Genomic DNA, 16346 nt, shown 5'->3' with positions numbered 1-16346 from the left:
GGAGCTGATCCAAGTTCAAAGTCACGTCGCCGTCCCTCCTAAGAAGTGCTTTATTTGCCTCTGAACCGCAAAACCCCTTTCCCCCATGTCACAGGGTAACAAGGGAAGGGAGCGAGGGAGGAAGGGAGGAAGGGAGGGGGGCAGAGGCACCGGCAGCCAGCCCCGCACTCTCTCGTCGGGCCACCGCCACGAACACAGTCTGCGGCTCACGGCAGCTTTCGAGGGGGAAAGCAGCGGTCACCCAAAGCCGGTGCTAAACTGGTTTATTGAAAGAAGTTTTTCAACAGGTTTCTGGAGGTGCCGGACCTACAGAGCAAACGTCAGCTTCCCTAGGAAAGCTTTCCCGTCATCGTAAGTTTTCCGAAATTCGCTTTAAAACTGCTCTTCTCTTGTTGTTACCGGCTGGTGATGCGAAGGGAGCTGGAGGGGGGTGTGGAGGGGGGGAGGCGGGACGAGGGGAGAACAATTTCTTGCTTCCCCCGGACTGTATATATTGTCTTCTCCTAACCCTTTTTCCGAGAGGTGTCACCGCCCTGTGGGGAGGCTCCGCGCCCCCTTTCTCTGTCCCCCCTCCCTGGCAGCCGTGGGTGCGGCAGTGGGGGCGCAGGCTGCGGTGGGGCCGGGGAGTCTGCCCACGGGAGGATGCCGCTGGCGACGGCCTCGTAGGGAAAAAGAGGCGGAATGTCCCACCGCAGACGAGTGTGTGTGCATGTGAGAGAGAAAGGGGAAAGAGGGTGTCTTTCCCCCAAAATTCAGCCATCCAACGCAGTAAGGGGACGTGGTGCGGGTCGAAGAGGGGGAGTGTGGCCAGCCCGCAGCCTGGGGAGAAGATGCCGGTTGAGCGGCATCACTTGCACCGTTGTCTGTATCACAGACACTCATAAATTCAACAAGCTCATCAACAGGATATTAAGTTGCAGGTTACCTTTGATGGTGCCGATCCGAGCCACTTCTAGGCCGTTCGACCTATGACCCGTGAAGACCACATGTGTTGTGCTGTAGCCTCCCTCTGTAAAACACACACTTCGAGACAAAAGTTCTTTGTCAGGCTCTACCGGCAGAGTAATGTAAAAGAAAAAGGGGAAATAATGAAAATCTCAGCTAAAGCTGTAACTTTTAAACGCTTCTTTAAAATCTAAAATTAAAAAAGATGTATAATAAATAAAAGAAAAATACGTAAGGCAGGGCAGAGACAGAAGGAGGGAGCACTTCGCTTTTGTGCCATTAATATTTATTGTTCCTTCAGTTGCACTTATATATATATATATACATAAAACCCCGCTCTCGGCGGTAATGCCATGAGACGGCGGGGGCCAGGAGCAGCGTAGCACTGTTTTTCCAGGACGGAAGCCTCGGCCGAGAGGCAGCCAGTGCCTCTGCCCTGCCCAGCTGCGGCTGAGGGACGCGCAGCGCCGCGTATTTTGCGCGCCCTGCCCCACTGCGCCGCTCAATCTGCAGCCAGCACAGACCCGGCGCAACGCCTTCCAAAATGGGGTCTGCTGCAGCACTGCAGCACCTTTTTCCATCTGGAGATGCCCATATAAACGTTAGAGGCAGGGGAGAAGCGTCCCAATAAAGTGCGATGGACTTTGTAATACAATTTATGCTGTCATTCATAAATAACAATGCCATATGGTAACCATATTGCTTATACAAGTAAAGCCGTCAAAGTGTCACTATTTGATTTATCTCAACAGCTTCTTCCAACGGTGACGTTCAGAGAGAGGAAGTGGGAAAGAGAGAGAGAGCAGAGCAAAATTTGGCCTGGGTTTCCTGAGACCGCCTCTCTCTTTATCTCTTTCTTTCTTTCTATATATGGATAGATAGACAGACAGATAGATAGATAGATAGATAGATAGATAGATAGATAGATAGATGATAGATAGATGGATTTTTTTTCCCTTATTTTGTCCCTGTTTGAGCAAAGCCCAAAGGTGATGGTCCCTCCTTCCCTGGCGAGGCGCACACTGAACACGACAGCTCCGAAACTTCTGCTCGTAAATCCCTGTCCCAAAGATGCAGTGGGTCCCGGTCCCGATAGCCCCTAGCCTCGACCTCGAATCCTTGTGTCAGCCTCAGGCTCCCGCTTGGATGAACGGAGCGACGACATTTGGCACGGGATAAGTTTAATTTTTAAGAATATAAATTATCCATCTCCCGAGCCCCTCCATAAAGAAGGGGTGGGGAGTCTTACTGCCATATCGCTACTCTATTTCCCTTTCGTACCCCTGGGCAGCCTGGGCAGCTCTCGGCCAAAGTCCCGGCTCCTCCCTGCTATCCCCCTGACAGGACAGTGAGCAGGGTACCGTGGGTACGTCCTGCCCGTGTGGGTCTCCACGGGGCTGTGACTCGGGCCGCTCCCTCCTGCTGCGGGCGGATTCCACCCCTGGTCGCGCATGTTCTCGGAGGGAACCGTGCCACACGCTCCCCTGCGCCCCAAAGCAGACCCACGAGCGTAGAAAGCCACCCGCGAAGGGCTGGGAGGAAGGCAGGCTTTTCTAGCATATTTGGGGAGTCTTGCAGGTCTTCTCGAGGAAAGCGGCAACCGCGCTCCCTTTCTAATGGTTCCCCAGAAGAATGTTTTACACATTATAAAATATTGCTCCCCGCTCCCTAACTATCAATAAGACGTGCATTAAAGACGATTGTTTGTAAATGATGTTCATGGTCATTAACATACATTTACATAATGCAGCTCACAGCACAGCGTTTTACAGTTAAACACCTCCTAAAGCCGAGAGCCCGAGCTCAGTTTATAGAGGAAGCTTTATGAAATAAATGTGAAGGCTTCCAGGCTTTCACCTCGCCTCTGCAGCCTCCCCCGATGTCCCTTGGCAGGTTTGCCGGCGAGCGGAGCGCAGCGGGAGAGCTCTGCAGCCGGCTCCGCCGCGGGAACGGGGCGCGTTCCGACCCTCGACGGGTGCTGTCGAGGTTGTGGGGGGGCTGTGGGGGTAGCACAGCACGCCTCCCCTCTGCTGCAGCCCCAGAGGGCAGCGGCAGCCTGGGCCTGAGCTGGTGTCGGTGAGTTAATGGGCTTTAAATTCTTCATGGCTCTTTTGGAGCTGGCAGGGTCCAAAATTGTCTCTGCGCGGGCAGCCACCTTCTTTTCCTGGCGTTTGCAGCCAGTCCTAAAAATGAGCGAATTTCCACGTGAGTCTCCATCAACCCCTCCCTCCCCACAGTCACAGGTCAGCTGCCTATTAGCCAGCTGTAAAATATTTTCATTTTTTTATAGCCTCTCATAAAAAGAAATTGATCTGGGTATATATTTGAATTAAGACATATTAAATCGATGACAGATACACATCGCCTGTGTTTAACAGGAGAGGGGCAAGGAGGGATGCAGAAGGTTCTACGGGGCTGTGATACTTGTTCACCTCCACAGCATCTCCCATCAAACCATTCCATCTCCAGCAACGCGCACAGAATGTGGGGAGAAGGGAAGGCACTATTTGGATGGACATATAGAAAACATACGTATATAAATATCCGTATAGACGTATGGCTACTTTGGTGAAGTTTTTACTGTGCAATAAAACCATCAAGCAGCCGCTTTTATAACCCGGGGATCATTTATTCCCATTCCTTGCCTTGCAGCATCACTGAAACCCCCACGGCTGCCACGCAAGCCGAGAGCATTGGCTTGCCTCCAGTGAAGGGAGAGAAGGGAGGGAACTAGCGGGTCTCGCTCCCCCTTGAGCTCCCCTGAGAGCCTCTCACCCCCGTTTTGGTAGGCGTGGGCCAAATCCTGCGAGTTTTCCCCCCGCGAGTAGCGGCGGGAGGGGTGGAGGAGGGGGAGCCTGGAGCCTGGCCCAGGAAATGCCGGACCAGCACGGGGCTTCCTTTGAACGTGGCTTGGCACAGGAAAGCGGCCAAGACGCACAGATGTAGTTTCGTCAAGGGGATTAGGTGGCCGGGGAGAGCCGGAGGTGTGTGTGGGTCCACTGGCGTCCCCCGCCCCGTTTCCTCTCCGGGAAAGACGGAGAAGAGTCCCTGGCTGCCCCGCAGGCAGGGAAGGGCAGCCAGCTTGCCTGCACTTTCCAGGAGCGCGGGAGCTCAAGGCATTCCCAGGGGACCAACAGCCTGAAGAAAGCAGATGACATATCAATAAAACCTACTTCTCCTCCCACAGAAAAGTCACGACAATGTTCCTTTTCCCTTTTGGCTCCCAGGGAAATCCCGGCCTTGCCTAGTCAACCCCCTCAAAGGGCAGCACCCTTTGTGCCGAAGGGCCATTTTCGGCTCCACAAAGAGCTTCGCTTTCGAGGACCAGAACACTCTGCACCCCAGGGGCAGTCCCGTCGCTGTCCCCGCCCGTCCTCTACCTCTGCCCCCTTTTAGGAGAGCTCCCACTTTTTCTGCCTTTTCGTCTGGGGCAGCAGCTCAGGGCCGACACCCACCAGCCGGAGACTCCCCCATTTCCCAACCTACCTCCCGCCTCCCGTTCCGACATCCTAAAGAGTCGAGGAGCATTTATGCTCGGGGCCAGTATCACTGCGGGGGTTTCATCTCTATTTCGCCGCTGCTGAATTTGGGCTGAAGTGGATGCAGCTGCCTGGACCGCCGAGGGGCGTGTGGTAGCTCTCCCCACGGGATGCCCAGGGAAACCGCTGAGGGAGAAGGAAGCCCCAAAGCGGCAGCGAGCGCAGGCTCCCAAAACTTCGCTCTAACATGTGCCACTTTCCCCCCTCCTCCTCCCCTCCCCGCTTACTCGTTTATTTTCTAAAGGAAAGGAATCCCAACCCCCGCCGTCTTCTTTTTAGGGAAACTTTGGCCGCCTTCCCCTAGCGGTGCCTTGGGCATGAGTACACACAGCCTCGGCCTCGCGTGGGTGTGGGGCTGCGCACATTGTTGCATGAGGGAGTGCTTTCCCGCCCCATCCATGAATGAACGTGGCCCTCTAAAAAAAGAAAAAAGGAAAGGAAACTGAGCCGGGCAGCAGCCGAGCGTGGGCTGCCGCCAGGCGAAGAGAGAAACCCCACGGCAAACGTAAACACGGCGGAGCACCTGAGCAGGGCGCCCCGTCCAGTGCCTGGGGAACGGAGGGAGCTGCTGCCCGGTGCTGCCGGCGGGGGGCGGCGGGGGAGGCGCGGGGTGCGCCCCGTCGGGCCCCGCGCGAAGTTTTGCAAGTGCAACTTCGGGGGGCGGCGCGGGGGGGCCCGGGGGGGCGGCGGGGGCGGATCCCCGCTGCGCCGGCGGCCTGAAAGGGAGCCAATCGCGCGGCCCCGGCCGCTGCCAATCATCGCCATCCGTCCAATCCCTCCGGCGCGGTGTCCGAGCCGTATTCCCCAGCGCGCCGCCGAAGTGTGGTGAGGGCTCTGCCAATCGCGGGCGGGCAGAGCGGGGCCAGGGATGCGCGGGGCTCGGAGCGCAGACAAAAGAAGTTAAAGAGCCGCTTAATATATACATGTTTTTGAAGGCGGGTAAAGGGAAAAAAATAACAACAGCGAGCGTAGATGGGCTTGGCTGTGTCGTTATGGAGCCCCCTTTGAGCAAGAGGAACCCGACACTGAGATTAGCGGATTTGGCAGCGGCTCAGCCCCATCCTCACCAGAACATGACAGGCTTCCCGGGGCTGGGGAACCACCACGTCCACCCCCATCACGCGGCCCACCTCCACCCCGGGGACTCGGGCGGCGACCCCGGCGGCGCCCTCACGCCGCTCGGACCCGAGCACATGGCGCAGCCCGCCGCCCTCAAGCTCACGCCCGAGGCGCTCACCGCCGCCGCCTTCGCCGCGCCCGCCGCCACCACCTCCGCCGCCTCCGCCGCCACCGCCGCAGCCGCCACCACCGCAGCCGCCTACGCGCCGCCCGCCGCCGCCCTCCCGGGATACCCGTCGGGGGAGGCGGCGGGCCGGGACTTCCTCCTGCGGCGGGAGCTGCCCGCCGCCGCCGCCGCCGTGCACGGGGCGCTGGGCGAGCAGCACCCGCCCGCCGGCTCCCCCCACCTTCCGCACCCGCCACCGCACGGTGTCTTCATCTCGGCCGCCGGCACCTACGGCGCGACCGACGGGGCGCACGCCGCCTTCCCGCCGCCGCCCGGCGAGCAGGGCGCGCCCGCCGGCCGCCACCCTCCGCTCAACGGGCAGATGCGCCTGGGGCTGGCGGCCGCCGCCGGGGAGCTCTACGGGCGTGCCGAGGCGCACTACGGGGCGGCCGCCGCCGCCTCTTCATCCTCGGCGTTGCAAAGCTACGGCTCCGTCAACCTCAACTTGGCGGCTGCCGGCCACGGGCATCCGCACCACCCCCATCCCCATCACCACCGCCATCACCACCACCACCACCATGCCCACGTCGGGGCCGCGGCGGCTGCGGCTGGGGCCTTCCTGCGATACATGCGACAGCCCATCAAGCAAGAGCTGATCTGCAAGTGGATCGACCGGGAGCCGCCTCCTCCACCTCCGCCGCCGCCACCGGGCGGTAGGAAGCCTTGCTCCAAAACTTTCAGCACGATGCAGGAGCTGGTGAGCCATGTCACCGTGGAGCACGTCGGTGGGCCCGAGCAGAGCAGCCACGTGTGCTACTGGGAGGAGTGTCCCCGCGAAGGCAAGCCCTTCAAAGCGAAATACAAACTCATCAACCACATCCGAGTACACACGGGAGAGAAACCCTTCCCTTGTCCCTTCCCCGGCTGCGGGAAGGTCTTCGCTCGCTCCGAAAACCTCAAGATCCACAAGCGGACTCATACAGGTGGGTTGTTCTTCCCCCCCCCCACCCCCCTCCCCCGCAAGGGTTTCCTTTCTTTTTTTTTTTTCCTCCCCTTTCCTCCTCTTTTCCTCCACTCCTACGCACCAACGGACATGTGACTTTTTCATGAATAAATAATTCGGCAGCACACGGGACACGCACATACAGCTACGTACACGCACCCGGCCCCTCTGCCCTGCACACACGTGTCCCGTCCCCCCCTTCAGCCCCCCCTTCACCTTGGGCAGCTCCCTCCCCACCCCCACCCCCTCCGCTACCCACCTCCCCACATCCCGGCACCACCGGATAAATACACTGATTAATAAATAACGCAGAGCCGGGAGAAGATGAGCAGCAGTCCCTGCGGAAGAGGGAGGAGAGGATGAGCGCTCGTCCGTCCCTGCTCTCGCCGCCCTTGTCCGGGGCACCGTGGGGGGCTCACCCCGCGTCTGGGAAGCGCTGCGCTTTGCCGTTTCCCTCCGTCACGCCGAAGGACGGCGGTTCTGCTCTTCCTGCCGCTTCTGTCGGCGGGGACGGAGCTGGGCGGGTGACGTTTGGCCCGACGGAGATGGGGCGGCGGGGGCTCTTGGGGGCGCAGTTCCCCTACGCTGCGGGCGGCGGTGCTCGGGTTTGCCGGTGCTATCGGGACTACCGGGCTGCCCCTGTGACCAGCGTTCCTGGGGCTATCCCCGCTCCGGCACTGGCCCCACTACCGGGATCAAGGATGCTGCCGTGTGTACCCCCCGGCCTGGGCTATCGATATTGCGGAACTACCGGGGATGCTGAGGGCACTGCCGGGGCTGCCCGTGCCGCTGGGCTACCGGACTGACTCCGGTCCCGGGGCTTCTGGTGCTGCCTGGGCTGCTCCCGCTTGCGGCAGTACCCGCGGAGTCGGGAAGCAGGGAGCGAGGTGGGGGGAGGCTCTCACCGGAGACGCTTCCCTCCCTTTGTGCATCTGAGAAGAAAACTTCAAAGTCGCCCCGACTGCTCGGTGGGGTACGGGAGGAGGGAGCGGCACCCCCGGAGAATGCCTCGGGGGACAGGCGGGAGCTCCTGGAAAGGCTTGGGGTGTATTTGAGCCTTTTAGCGTTTAATTTTTCTGGGTTTAGTTTTGGTGGGTTTTTTTGTTTGGGTTGGTTTTTTTTTTCCTCACTTTCTCCTCATTCCTTGCCACTCCCGAAATACGCATTTCCATCTGGGTGTAAGACTCTGCCGAAAACGAACGAAGCCGGAATTTATAGTGGCAGACAAATATTATTCCTTGGAGGATACTTAAGGAAGTGGAGTTGCCGTAATTGCTTTCTTGATTTATTGTTTGCTGCTCGGGAGTAGAAAAGCGGCGACCGTACAACGTGTTGTTCCGATGTAAAACCAAATGGCCCATGGCTGAAAGGATTATAGATTTTTATCTCCAGAATATGTCAGGCATGAGGCCATATGTAGCAGCGGAGCCCTGAGGGTGCCTAGTGCTCTACACCGAGGGCCGGGGATGGTGTGTGGGGGGGAAATTTCTCGGGGGGAGAGGAGGGGGTAAAGTCTGACACTTTTTGTTGTTGTTGTTGTTATTGTGTTAACGACACCGTGGAATGAGTTAGTTGGAGGCCCGCCGTTTTGTCATCTGTAGCTTTCTTCACCTGCCTTGATTTGAAAAACAAAACTTCACTGCGGACTTTTCTGGGCTCCTCAGCTCCTTACCCATCTCCGCTCCAAGGGGCAGACGGGAGGGAGGTGGGAAGGAGTCGAGGAGAGTCTTGCGGGGAGGCAGAGAGATTCAGCGGGAAAAAGAGTCCCCTACCAAAATCCAAATACGTATCAGGCACGCTTGATAATCAGGACCTTAGATGAGGTCAAACACTTCCCCGAGGCAATGCGTGGGACGTAGCATCTTGCTAGGGAAATTTGGAGGGGTTTTCAGCTTGGGGCTACCCGTAGTCCCCGGGTGCGTGAGCCCATAGGGAAAGGCTCTATCCACGCAGAAGGGGTCGTTGCACCAAAGCAGCCCTGGGGTGGGGGACAATGGCCCACTTCGAATGACAGCTCGGCCCATGGGAGGGCAAAGGGGACAGGAGTCTTTTCCTACGTATTTCCCCCCACGCCTTCGAGTGGACAAGGGATCCCAAACTTTCTGCCCGTTCCTATTGGATTAATTACTGTAATTTTTCCACCTCATCTCTAACTTAGTCATGTGCAGTCTGGGAGCAGGAGAGATTTACAAACTATTCATTTATTATGGGCATTTGGCGCCCGGGGGAAAAAAACAATAATACCATAATCGTATCATTAGGCGACTTTGAATATTTCTGGTAATCCTGCAGGAAGAAGAGTATTGCAGTAATTCAGGAGACGTTTGTTGTTCGGGACTATTTTTTTTTCCTTCTCCTCAAAAGCATCATGCCGGGGGCTGCATACCACACTCTGCAGCTACTGCCCCATTTTGGGGACAAATCACTACTCCCACACCCGGTGCATTCTAGCGGGAATGGGGATATCGTCCCTCGTGCAATTTTGCTGTCCCCTCGCCAAAGACGATGCTCAGGATGGCCAGGCTTCCTTCCAACGATTACCAGACCCTCCAAAAAAAGTGACCCCCAAGCCCAGCTGTGCCCCTCCCCGCCGCCGGCACTGCTGCTGCCAGGAGGAGTTAGGGGACGGCGCCCGACATCTCGCCCCCTTCCGCGGGTCGAAACCACCTACAAATGGTTAAACTCTGACGTGATGCCCTCGTCAGCGGAACGGGGACACACCGGGACCTTCCCCAGTCCTGGAATTATGGGGAATTTGATCGTCGCGATCTGGAATCTGGCGAGGGTGCCCACGAGTGAACCCAAGTGGAAAGACACTTCCCTAAAACCCTGACGGAGTGGACGCGGTTTGGTCCCGCTGGTTGGAGCATTTTTCAGGGGGCTGCGCTTCGGGCTCTGTGGGTCGCGGCCAGCGGCAGAATGTGTGAGCCTTCGTCCTTGGGGTAACATAGATAGAAACTACCCAAAACCTCCAGTAGATTTGTTTTGCTTTCCTGGAGGAAGTAATAGTAAATAATGAACAAACAAAGTGACCGGAAACTTGTCTCAGGGGTGTGCAGAGGTTTTTATGCACTTAAAACCCACGAGGCACAATTTTAATTTTAATATTTTTTTCCTCTCTCTCTCTTTTTATTTATTTATTTATTTAGATAAACTTTGCACTTTCTAGTGCTACCACTTTGGTGGTAGGTGAGCCGATTTTAATTGAACAAATCATGATGCATAAATAGGCTGTGGCAGTATATGTTTCTATAATAGCAGCCAAGAAATTGCTTATAAAAATAAAAACAGTTTTCTTATTTCCATTATTATTTTGATAAATAATAAACGTGATATGATCTTACAAACGGGAGGAGCAGTAAAAATCGCTTGGTGATAAGGAGAGAATGTCCACCGAGAGAGCTGCTTGGTTGTTATTTCTGACCCCTCAGAGCAAAACACATCTGAAAATACGCATTAGCCATGTCTAAAACGACTCAAGAGTCGCAATAGTCATGACAAAGATTATCAGTGCAGGTCTGTCTGTGCTGGACTCACGTGTAGCATGGTAGAGTGAGAAAAACTTGCTGTAAGAAGCTTCGGTACAGGGATCTGGCACTATTTTCTTTTTCCTCCGGCGTCTCAGCAATAGGCATTTATCCAGCCCTATTCGGGAGCTAGCAGGAAGGGTCGGTTCCGGAACTATGGGGAAGGATATGGCTATAAGTACCAGAACATATGTATTCCAGGGTATGCTACAGCAGACGAGCGTGCGTGAGAAAGGTACGCCAAGCTAGCCGCCCCGGGCTGATTTTCACAACCCCTTTAACTATTAAGCAATGTGTAGAAACTCTTAGAGGTAGCTCATCCGCACACATTTAGACCCAAATTTGCCCAGGGTAACCAGCTACGGTAACAGCAGTCTTCTGTCCTCATCTCCGGTGTCTGGGTTGGTCCCCCTAGCTTGCAGGTTCCCAGTCAAGGCTGCGGGGTGCTCCCTCTTTGTGTCGGGATGCTTAAACAGGTGTTACTTTTCTTTCCCCCAAACTAATTATTCCCCCAGCGCAGTGCCCATTGGGAAAGGATTACGCAGGAGATGTGCCAGGCGAGCCAGGCTGCCGGCAAACGCCAGCCCTCGCAGGCAAAGGCATTGAGAGGTTTTGTTTGGGTTCGGTCATTAGAGCGGTAATGAAGGTTTCTCGTGTGCGAGGGGAGCGCCGCAGACGGCAAACAAGGCCGGGGGGGCCCTGCTGCCGCCAGCTCGGGACTCCGGCCCTGAGGGCTGCCAGCGACGCGTGAGAGGCAGCAAAACACGGGGAAAAAGTCGGAAACCTCGGGCATGTCACGACTGTCGCGAAGGGGGAGGAAAAAAGGGAAAGCGGAAGAAAAGGAAGGAAGGGGAAGGTTTACCCTTGCTGCTGGCCCCCGGGGGCCGCGCTGCGGAGGGGCTGCGGTGCGGCGGGAGGGCTCCGAGCACGGCCGGGGCCCTGCCCGCCGGTAACGGTGCTGTTGCTGTGTCCCGGCAGGGGAGAAGCCCTTCAAGTGCGAGTTCGACGGCTGCGAGAGGAAGTTTGCTAACAGCAGCGACCGCAAGAAGCATTCCCACGTCCACACCTCGGACAAGCCCTACTACTGCAAGATCCGCGGCTGCGACAAGTCCTACACCCACCCCAGCTCCCTGCGCAAGCACATGAAGATCCACTGCAAGTCCCCGCCGCCCTCCCCGCCGCCGGGCTCCCAGGGCTACGCGGCGGCGGGACCCCCCGACGGCCCGCTGCCCCCCGAGGATGACCCGGCAGCCGAGCCGCCCCGCGGCCGCGCCGCCGCCCTCTCCCCGCCGGTGACCAACCTCAGCGAGTGGTACGTCTGCCAGGCCGGGGGTGCTCCCCGCCGGCCCCGCACCCCCTCCAGCCGCGACACCTCCCCGGCATCCGAGGAGGACGAGCCCCACAGGACCTCGGGAGGCAGAACTGCTCCCTAGGGCCGTGCCGAGCCGTGCCAAGCTGCCGGTGGCCCCGGCCCTACCGCACTGGCCCGGGCCGCAGCGGCAGCCACCTGGCACCAAGGGCTGCCGTGGAAGTGCCATCAGGTTTGACTTGCGCTATTTATTCCATGTACGAAACCCTATGGTGTTTGTACGGTAACTAATTTAATTAAAGAGACTCGGACTCTTTTTTTTTTTTTTTTTTTTTTTTTAAATAAAAGCATTAATAACGCCAGGCTGGGCCGTCCCAGTCACCCGACCCGCACAATTTTGCAGGGGGACGGTGCCAAGGGAGATGTCCATCTTCCACTCTGCCCATGCCCATTGCTCTTAACAAGAGATAGCTGGCGAAGGCTGCGAGCAGGCAGAACCCAGCCGATCTCTGGAATGGCTCTTAAGTACCTTAGCTGCCACGCCAGCGCCTCCTCTTTGGCCTGGGTAAAGCCCCAGGACAGCAGCAGCCTCTTGACTGTAAAGCAGCACCTGCTGAAGCTCCGGCCAGTCAAGGACAGGTTGCGCATCTCTTAAAATAAAATTAGATAGATGCATTTCCCCACCTCTTCTGCAGTTCAGCTCCTTTGTAATTGATGGTTTCTCTCCCCAGTCGGGGGGTCCCACCTGCACCCGGCGTTTTCTCTCCAGCCTTTCTTTCACCCTTTGCCGTAACATTGTGCAAACGATTTACGAAAGGAAAGACAAAAGATGCAGGATTCCTTTTTCACTCCTCCACAGTTTGTACTTGTATGGCTCCTAAAACGTAGCCAGAGAATAAAAGAAACACGCTGCTATTTGACAACTGTGATACTGTGATACATTTTTTATTTTTTCCTTAAAACACTCACACAAAACCAGCGAATTTTCCTTTTCTTGGGGTTGGTGTTATTATTACTCTGATTTTTTTTTTTTAAGTTCGTCTCTCAAGATTTTGCCTCATGGTCCCTCCAGCCCCCTGAGGGGTTGGGAGAGGGAGCAGCCCTCTGGGCCTGACAAGTCCCGGAGTAGGGGGCAGGCATAGAGGGATTATCTTTTTATTATTATTTTTTATGTATATTATTTCGTTTCTCCAACCGAGCTGATGCCTGCGTGTTTTCACCATCTCCCTGAAGTGGCCCAGCAGAGTCACCTGGGAGGTGGGGACCAGAGCTGCTGGGAAGGAAGCCAGGGGTGGGGACACAGGCTGGGGTCAGGGTGCCAACCTCCCCATATTCCCCTAACAACGCAGCCGTGCAGCCAAGGGGCTGCGGGGCACGGGGGACACCCCGGCCTAGAGCCCTTGAGTCAGAAGCGGGGCGCAAATGAAGTAAAGAGCACTAATTCCTCCTCAGAGACCCTGAGAGAAGAAGCGGCAGCCTTCCTCCCCTCCCCCAGGGCTTGTGGAAATGTGTTTTGTGTGCCGTGAATGGTGGATGTCGTCTTGTCATTGTTAATAACGTGTATGTGAACGCGATTATTTTGTACAGTCAAATTAATTTATTTTCTGACATCACCCTTTTTTTTTTTTTTTTTTTTTTTTTTTTTGATTCCCCTGGAACAGTACAGAGCACACCAAAGAAGTATCTTATTAATTTTGGTGATAGATTGTTGTTTATGATGATGTGGTTTGTACAAAAAAAAAATCATTATATTTTTCAGCTTACTTGAATGAACGATGTAATGTGAAATAGACTCTTCCTGCATGTCCTCCGTGCGGTGTGTTGGTGCTAATAATATATAAATATATGTATAGTTCATAGAGATATTATATTATTAGTACAGTGCATGGTGCTGTCACTCTGGAAGCCTTTAAACGTTGTCTTCATACTGTTGTGTTGGATCTAAAGAAGCAGGCGTTACTTTGAAAACAAACAGAAAACTTGAATAGAAAATAATTTTTTAAAGTTCACTTGATTTGCTTTTTATTCGTTTTTCAAAACTCATTTGAAATAATAGAAAATAATAAAGTAAGGTATGAACTTTTAAAAAATAATTTATGTAATGTAATCTTATTAGAGATATATTGGTGCTGATTTATAAACGAACTTTTTAATTTATGCATTTTTTCAACAACAAATTGCACTATACATTACGACATGGCAGGGTTTATAAACTATAGCTCGGGGGGATATATCACTATTTTTATGTATTTGCTACACTTAGGGTCACACACTTGCCCAACAGTTTTATGACACATGATACCTCCTAAATAAAAAAAATGCTAATTTAAAACTTTCAATCTCTGTAAACCCCGTAAAAAGAAAAAAAATCATGCAAATGAATAAAAATATTATGCCTATGTATTGCATGTGCCTTACTAACAGACAAGGGGCAGAGACAGACCAAAACACCCCCTTCTCCTCCCGAGGGTCAGCAGGTAGATTCAGATCCAGCTATAGCCTCACAGCTCGGCAGGAGCAGCACCGCGAGGTGTCGGGGGCGGCTGAGATACTCCGCCTTTGCCCAGCGAAACGTGTGAGTAAGCCGGGTTCTCCTGCGGATTTACCTTTGGGTTTGCAGCCTGGCAGAGGAGGGATGCTCTGGGCAGAGTCAGCCCTGCCTCCCCCCAGGCTGCGGGCCTTGCTCCTGAGGGTGTTTGCCCCTGAGCCGGGCTAAGGGCGGGGGCCGGGCAGAGGATTTTGGGGTGCCTGGTCATGATGGAGCAGCTGGATGCTCTGCTGCTGGCATCCCGTGCACAGGGGGAAGACAGGGAGGGACAGACAGAGGTAAGACACAGACACAGGTCAGACATTTATACACATGACATTCTTCATCTCTCTCAAGGACAGCTAATCGGAATATCAAATCAAAGCAATTAAAATGTTTATCTCTGTTGGGGAAAAAAAAAAAGAAAAGGAAGAAAGGGGGATTTTTCTCGCAATATTCTCTTGAGGATACTCATGAGTTAAATAGCACTGCTCTTCGGTAGTAGCCATAGAAGCGAAACCGTATGCCAGAAGATGATTCTGAAACACAGAGTGAGGTCAGACAAGAAATAACGCCAGGAAATCACTGGAATGAAGGAGAATAAAAACCTCCAAGTTTTTAGAAGCTGAGTAAGGACAAGTTTCTCCTTTCGGGAGAGGAAAACTGAGTAAAACCAGTGAAAAAACCCGGACAGAATCGTGTGTCAGCATCCTCCTGGATTATTTCTCCTTCTAATTTTCTTTTTAAATAAAATGAACTAAATGAAACTTGCCCGGAGTGATTGCGCCCCCCGCCCCGTAATTTACCAGTGCTCGAAAATGACTGGTCAAAATGTCAAGAACAGTTTCACCAAAAGGTTAGAGTGTTTTTTAAGTCAGTTTTGTTAAATGTGGTAAAGGTGAAACAGGTTGCAAAGAGTTGTTTCAAGCAGAATGACAATAACCAACATACGAAGCAGAAAAACACTCATAAATGAGGGCTCCAATCAATGGGAAAACTTATAGCTCCCTAATGAAGTTTCTTGTGAAAAGGAGGGCGACACAAAGCCACCGAGACATGAATCATTCATGGGAAATATAAAAGATAAAAGATATCTGACAATGAGCAGAACCTTGTATAGAGTGTCTAAAACAAGTTTCCCCTTCTTATTTTCTGCTTCCCCCCCCTCCAACCTCCCTCTCCTAGTGTTCCCTGCCCGCCCTATAGAGTTAACATTGACCAGTGCACGTCCTGCCCCACTTCAAAGTAATTTAGCCCAGAACGGAAGGCTTGGCGCTTGGACAATCTTCATGGTGTGTTAGGATTTCTATGGCAATTGGCAAGCAAGACGTTCCCATCTGAATATGGCTCAAAGAAAGCCACTTATTGACACCGAGTTGGCCATCATCAAAGACTTCATCTTTTCCTAGGCGAAACGTGGTCCTAGCAAACACTGTTTAAATCATTTACCTTTGTAGTCGCGGCTGGGAGACATCTCGCCACACACTATTGCTGGCGCTCGGCCCTTTAAAGGCGAGAGCGGCGGTAGCGAAGTTTGAAGGGACTCAGAAATTTCGGGAGTGTGGGAAATGGCATTGCGGGGAGGGGGGCTGTGGATATAGATAAGCGGGGGAGTTCTCGGCGGAGGGAGAGTCGCGGGGCTGTGGGGCTGCGCCCCCCAACGCACCCGCCATGGGCAGGGTGTGGGACGCGGGGCGGCCGGGATAGGCTGCTGCTTTGTTTTTCAAAGGATGGGTGGTGGGGAGAACCAAGGATTTTCAGGTTTTTTCTCCGCGTGTTTCGTGCTTCTGGAGATGTCGCCAGGGAGTTGGGAAGTGCTGGCAAGGATGGACTGTCACACACTCCACCCCACCCCCCCCGCCCCCGCTCCTTCCCCCGCCATCACACCGTAAAAATATTTCCAGGTAGAGCAGAGCAGGAGGGATCAGGGAGTGTGCTGGAACAAACACTCACACTCACACGCGGACACACGCGCTCCCCCCTGGCTCGGACACCCAAACGCCGGCGGGGCGCTGCCGCCGCTCCCCCCCGCATCCCGCGTACCGCCAGCACACACAACCACGCTCCCGCATTCACACACACACCACGCAAGTGCCTAATCAGGCAGGGAGAAGTTCAAAGGCAGGTTCTTTGAAATTCAAACTACTGCTTTTATGGTACATCAACATGGAGCGTTAGGATTGCTATGGCAATGAGCGCAGCAAAAGCAAGCTGCATTTAAAATAGTCCACCTCGATTCGAGACACTCTATTAAGATACAGTTGCAGTGAC

The 16346-nt window shown here is 54.4% G+C and overlaps 2 protein-coding genes across 2 annotated transcripts; one reads left to right on the top strand and one right to left on the bottom strand.

Moving 5' to 3' along the window:
• Positions 1 to 2931: 2931 nt before the first annotated feature.
• LOC148224867 (uncharacterized) lies at positions 2932 to 4654 on the bottom strand. The gene is made up of 2 exons (XM_088159870.1): positions 4432 to 4654; positions 2932 to 4083 (listed from the first exon to the last, which is right to left on the bottom strand). Exons 1-2 carry the CDS (start codon positions 4451 to 4453, stop codon positions 3542 to 3544), a joined length of 564 nt encoding a protein of 187 aa, XP_088015996.1. The 5' UTR covers positions 4454 to 4654; the 3' UTR covers positions 2932 to 3541.
• A 659-nt stretch (positions 4655 to 5313) lies between these two features.
• On the top strand, positions 5314 to 11672 carry ZIC5 (Zic family zinc finger 5). Its single transcript, XM_088159334.1, is given in 4 exon segments — positions 5314 to 5730; positions 5732 to 5807; positions 5810 to 6692; positions 11218 to 11672. Coding segments are annotated over 4 exon segments (1737 nt in total). The 5' UTR covers positions 5314 to 5407.
• The last annotated feature ends 4674 nt before the right edge of the window (positions 11673 to 16346 follow it).

The sequence above is a fragment of the Sturnus vulgaris genome, chromosome 2 (assembly GCF_052056855.1).
Source record: "Sturnus vulgaris isolate bStuVul1 chromosome 2, bStuVul1.hap1, whole genome shotgun sequence".
Lineage (NCBI taxonomy): Eukaryota > Metazoa > Chordata > Aves > Passeriformes > Sturnidae > Sturnus > Sturnus vulgaris.
Note: the sequence above shows the minus strand (reverse complement) of the source record. Positions and strands in the feature narration are given on the sequence as shown.